The sequence below is a fragment of the Trichechus manatus genome, unplaced genomic scaffold, assembly GCF_000243295.1.
Source record: "Trichechus manatus latirostris isolate Lorelei unplaced genomic scaffold, TriManLat1.0 scaffold00062, whole genome shotgun sequence".
In the NCBI taxonomy this organism is placed as follows: Eukaryota; Metazoa; Chordata; class Mammalia; order Sirenia; family Trichechidae; genus Trichechus; species Trichechus manatus.
The window spans coordinates 5,741,593-5,747,704 of NW_004443998.1; the positions used below are offsets into that span (position 1 = coordinate 5,741,593).

The 6,112-nt window shown below is 45.8% G+C and overlaps 1 protein-coding gene across 1 annotated transcript in view; it reads left to right on the top strand.

The window, feature by feature from the left end:
- The first annotated feature begins 837 nt into the window (after window positions 1-837).
- GPR149 (G protein-coupled receptor 149) overlaps window positions 838-6,112 on the top strand; it is a 63,351-nt gene continuing 58,076 nt past the window's right edge. The window contains exons 1-2 of the mRNA XM_023733874.1: window positions 838-1,830; window positions 2,954-3,146. Of these exons, the coding sequence (XP_023589642.1) occupies window positions 838-1,830; window positions 2,954-3,146 (1,186 nt within the window). The remainder of the gene's footprint in view (window positions 1,831-2,953; window positions 3,147-6,112) is intronic.

Sequence of the window (6,112 nt, forward strand, 5' to 3'; positions counted from 1 at the left end):
AGCAGCCCCTTAGCTACTGGAGTAGCTTGGACCTCTCGAAAGTGGTATTTGTAGTTCACATCAATCCTGAGCAAATATTTGGGCTGGTTTCATATGTCAAAACCAAAGGGGAAGGCTTAGCAAGGGCAGGGTTTCTTGCTTCCGATAAGGCAGGCTAAAAAGATACATAGGCTTTCTCTCACTGAACGCCCCTCCTCGTTTTTTGCCTGCTTCTCTCCTGCTTGTAGATGACTCCTCCTTCCTGCAGCTGGGAGGATCACAGGCTGATTGAAGAACACAGCAGTTCAGACTCTAGCCTGTGCTCAGGCTCCCTGGGACACGCTCACCGCTCTGCTTAAACCTACCTGACATCTGCCTGCCTGTGAATCCAGCTCTGGAACCAAATGCATCATTTTACTGCTCTTAAAAGTGAACAGAGTTTGATTACCTCAAGCTACAAGTTGCTTTGCTCCATAAGAAGGAACCAAAAGGATCCAGGAATCATTGTTTTTCAACCTACCTGAGGAGCTTTTGCTTTTTTTTCACCTGAAACTTGATGGTGGGAGGGATTTTTTTTTTTTTCCTTTGGCTTGTTTTTAACTGAAAGGTGATGAAGTTTCTTATTAACATTTTAAACGAGCTAAATTTTTAAATCAGGGTTGGGTCTAATCTAGAAGAAATGCCTGACCATTTTCTCCAGAAATGCCTGACCATTTTCTCCGGGAGTTACGGGAGAAACATCTAGAGGGAAACTTGGTAGGAGAAGATGAGATCTGACTTGCAACTAAACCGCCATTCTTTATTTTGAGAAAATGTACAGACTCGTTGAAAAGGGAAATTAAATATTGACAACGGACCATGTCTGTATTTCTCAGTAACCTGTCAACAAATGACTCCAGCCAGTGGAAGGAAAACCATAATTCTACGGACCTTTTAAATCCTCCAGGAACTCTGAACGTCCTCCTTTTCTGCCTGACATGCATAATGACTCTTGCAGCCCTGGCGGGCAGCGTCTATTCACTAGTTTCCCTGCTGCAAATGCAGAACCGAACGGTTGTGTCCATGCTCGTGGCTTCCTGGTCTGGCGATGACCTCATGAGCGTCCTGTCGGTGAGCATCTTCATGTTCTTGCAGTGGCCAAAGGAGACCCCTGGCTATTTCCAGTCTCTGTGCACCACCTCTGCCTTACTGTATACATGCCAGGGCCTCTCCAGCAACTTGAAGGCGACTCTCCTGGTGTCCTACAACTTTTACACCATGCACAGGGCCGTGGCGAGCCAGGCAGCCTCCAGGAGAGCCGGCCAGGTGCTCGGCGTGGCGCTGACCGTGTGGGCGGCCAGTCTGCTGCTCGCCGCGCTCCCGCTCTGCGGCTGGGGCGCCTTCGTGCGCACGCCCTGGGGCTGCCTGGCCGACTGCTCCAGCTCCTACGTTCTGCTGCTCTTCGCTGTCCACACCTCTGCCTTCGCGCTCCTGGCCGGCCTCTCGGTGCCGCTCACTCACCAGTTGCTGTGTTCGGAGGAGCCGCCCAGACTCCACGCCAACTACCAGGAAATTTCCCGCGGGGCTTCCACTCCCGGGACCCCTTCGGCCGCGGGGAGAGTGCTCTCCCTGTCCCCCGAGGAGGGCCCGGCCCTGCGCTGCTCCCGGGGATGCTCCCCGAGCTCCGACACCGTGTTGGGACCTGGGCCGGGCCCGGGGCGTGGGGCAGCGCCTGCCGCTGGGGACGGAGCCTGCAGGCGTGAGAACCGGGGAACTCTCTATGGCTCCAGGAGCTTCACCGTCAGCGTCGCGCAGAAGCGCTTCTCCCTGATTCTAGCGCTGACAAAAGTCATCCTCTGGCTGCCCATGATGGTAAAAGTGCGCGGATGTGTGTGCGTGTTGGGACCAGCGTCTCTGGTTTGAAGAGCCACCGAGAGACGCGCAGTTAAATCCGCTTCCAAAGGCAGCCCGCTCGGTCGTGGAGACTCTCTTGGAGGCAGGCAGTTTACCGGTGGGCGGGTCGGCCCCCCGAAGTCTTTGTCCCAAGTGCTTCTTATTCCAAAATTGTGGTGGAGGGAGGGGGAGGCCCGACTGCAAGGCCGGCTTACCCAATAAGCAAAGTACGCCCGGGTTTACTTGTGCGTATTTACTAATCTGTAGTGAACAATTTCACCACATCTTTGAAACCCATGTGAAATTGTTTACCACAGATTAGTAAGTAAAACCGTGCGAACCTTGCTTAATGGAAACCGGTGCGTATTCTGCTTACTGGTTAATCCGCCCCTGGAGAGGAGGTGCCGGCGCGTTCGAGTGACTTTTCCTAGATCTGTCGTGATCAAGGGTGTTCTCATGTCTCTCGCGGCGAAATCTGGGAGTATTCAGAAAAGGAGCGTGGCAGTAAATGTTTGGGGGTTTTCCCCCCCAACCTCCTGTCATCCCCTTCTCTCCCCTCCATTCCTACTGGGTGAGGACGCCCCGCCTCTCCAGCAGAGAGATGGGAGAGGCGCGATCTGACCGAGGAGGGGAGGATAAAGCAGGCTTTTGTTCGGGTCTCCAGGCAGCAGCCCAATTGAGAGGTGGCAGGGTGGCGCCCTGGTGTAACAGGCCCGCCTGGGCGGAGGTGAGGGACCAGGGAGGGGACAAAGGCCATCTGGTGTAGCAGATGCAGATTCCACGGCCGCCTGTCAGTTTCCCCAGGTCGTGTCCCCCACGTTGTACACTACGCCTTCCTGGTGGCGACTTGAGTTAACAGGCGGCGCAAACCCCTCCAAGAGCAGAAACCCCTAAAGCTCTGCGTGGCGGGCGCAGCGGAGTGAACCCCACCAGCTCACAGGAACCCACGCCCAATCCGAGGGCACGCGCCTAGGAGCAGGGCTTCAAGCTCTGCGGCGGGAAAGGGGCCTGGAGAAGGGGCTGGAGCAGCGTGCTTCAGGGGAAGACGGGGAAGCGGGAAATGCGATCTGGACTTTGGTCTGAAGCTCTCTCCCCTTTGCAGATCCACATGGTGGTCCAGCACGTGGCGGGGTTTCAGAGCCTTCCCTTCCAGACACTCAGCTTTCTACTAACCCTGCTGGCCACCACGGTCACCCCCGTGTTTGTCTTGTCCAAACGCTGGACCCACCTGCCCTGCGGCTGCATCATCAACTGCAAGCAGAACGCGTACGCAGGTGCATCAGATGGGAAGAAAAGTAAGTCCTCGGCAGTGGGGCGGGTGGAAGCAAAGTGGACACACTCAAGTACAGTCAAGGGGTCCATTTGAGAAAGTTGTCTGATGAGGGCACGAGGAGCCAGGCGAAATTATAATGTGAAACAATTCTTAGCACAGTGCTGGAGTAGGTTTTAAATGAGGCACGTTAGCCCCACAAAGTACTGGTGAGTGGAATAACTATTGTAGGTAAGAAAGCAAGAGAACAGAATTCATTCAACACAGAATGAAATCAACAAAGGCCCTGAAATGTTTTATCTCCATAGCTTTTCGCCCAGAGTAGAAAATAAACCTCCATCCAAGTCTGCTTATAAAATTTGCTATAAGAAGCCTGCAGTCCGGAGAGGTTTTAACTCTTTTCAGGGAGTTAAAACCTCAGGTGATACCACAGCTCATAATTATTTAATGGAACAGTAAAAAAAAAAAAAAAGTTATCATTATGTTGCTGCTTGTATTTTTTCAGGGTTCTGGAAAGCTTTCAGAGCAAGCAAGGGTAGCACCTGGAAACAGGTCCAAAGCAAATTTTAAGCATACACCTCTGCTGTCAAAATTAAAACACACACACCTCAGTTCCAAAAAAGGATAAAAATGGCAATGTTTGCTCATGAATAAATCTAGCAATGCTATTTACTTAAAAAAAATTGATGTGCTAAAGAACACACCTAGATGGGGGTGGGAGACACAGTCAATTACAAAACTTTCTAGAGTATAATTGTCCCCATATTCAGGAAAAGTAAGGAATGGCCTGTATATTTTGATTCTGAAAGGAAGGAAAAGAATATTGTTATTTTGTCATTCAAGATGGAAGTTAGGCTCTTCTACTATTTAATAAATCTAAGAATGCCTTAGTGTATGTTGAACTATCTCATTGCCCATGGAAAATCCTTTTCTCAGAATAGGCAAATATATTGTTCTTTAACAGAGAAGAAAGATGAAATAAAAATAGTTCATTCTTGGCTATTTTAAAGTTGTGAAAATCTGAAGGACATCAAAGTATAGTCTGCAATCAATTCAACAACAAGTTACTTTATAAATATTAATTAGTCATGAATTGGGCATTTTTCATGTATGGATGACATTTAAAATTTAGTGCCTCTAGATGTTTTTCAAATGATCAGAATTTTTTTTTTTTGTTAAGGACATTATAATCTTTTATTGTTAATAAATGGTATATTCATCTGTATCTTTAAAATAAAGTTACAATACTTACAATAATAATGTAATACTTATAATGAACATGTGTTTCTGGAGATTATTAGCAACAATGATACAGAAAATTAATAATAAACCTTTATGGAGCAGTGTTATGGAACATATAAAAGATCATCGACAAGCCTGAAAGTTGTAACATTCTAACAAAACTTGACATTTTGCCACTAAATAAGTGAACCAGCCCTGTCATACGACATACAATATTGTGAGAGAGACAAGAAGAGTTAGGTGCCAGTGAGGACAAAAAGCCTTCGTGAAGTGGTTTAGGGCAGTCATTTGTAAGGAGTGCAGGACACCCGCTTCAGAAGCTGAAAACACAGCCGTGCAACAGGGCTGCCACTGCACGTGACCTTGGAAACATTCTACCTTCTATAACCTCACCAGGTAGAAAAGCCTACAGCAGGCTAACAGAACCAACAGTCATATTAATGCCACATTTTTGAAATTAAAAACATACCTCTCAAGATGAAAATAATCTTTCTTCTAAAATTACGATTGCTTTTATTTGTATTCACTTTAAAACTCAAAAGGTCTTGAAATATGTAGACTTATAGAAAGAGGCACAGATTCAAAAACCAAGAAGTAGTGAGAAACAGTGGTTTAAGATGCTTATAGTTCAAATGACTCCATTCCCTCTTATGATCCCAAGCTCTACCATAGGGGAATTCTGAGATTTGGAACAGAGTGTGTGAGGAGCCACCGTAAATCTTCCTATTGCTAGGAAGACACAACAACAGAATTTTGAAGGCCCAAAGACGGCTGTCTCAGGTGGGCCAGGTGCTCAATCAGGCATAGTGCTTTAATTCTTTGCGAGTTTAATTGCAGTTTCACATTTAAGCTCTTTCACCCTAAACAGAAACACCTCCCTTGACATTCTTTATGAGTGAACTGCAGAAGCAAGGAAGAAAAAATATATTTCTTTCCTAACTTATATTTATCATAGTTTCATTCTGCATATGTAAATATGAATCTACATCCCAGCTGCACTGAATGGGAACTGAGAAACGGTTATTAGTTTTTTATAATTAATTTCAGTCTGGGGAAATACTTTGCATAAATAGCGATTCTGTCTGTTTCCAACAATAATCTGTATTTATCAGCGTTTGAAAAAAAGAACGAAAGAAACAGGAAGATGACTAACGCAGAGGTCTCAGGTGGCAGACATCTGGGCTGGCTACAGCTTCCAGACTCCTTTTTGCCTCCGATGATTTTTTTTTTTTTAATCGAACAGACAGTTAAAAATATTTTATATAAAAAGTCAGATTTCCAGCTTTTATTTGTTAACAAAATCCGAGTGCTTAGTAAGTGACATAACGTTGTTGTTAGGTGCCATCCAGTGGGTTCCGACTCATAGCGACCCCATGTACAACAGAATGAAACACTCCTGGGTCCTGCGCCATCCACACAATCGTTGCTGTTTGAGCCCATTGTTGCAGCCACGTAATAATCTGGAGAATTATTTATTTATATAAGCTGATATAATTATTTATGTCTAAAACTATAATTGGCAAGATGTGATGAAAAGCAAAAGACTAGAGCTAATTCATGTTTTATGCTGGGTTTTGTAACAGTGAAACTTTTGCTTTTCAGAGCAAATACAACATTATTTTTCAAAACTGCAGTATAGATACCAAAATATCGTGGACTATATTCAGATAGTCTTCAAGTTTATTGCAAGTTATTAGTTCATAAAAGACCTCTGACTACTCACAAAAAAAAATTTTTTTTTAAACAATC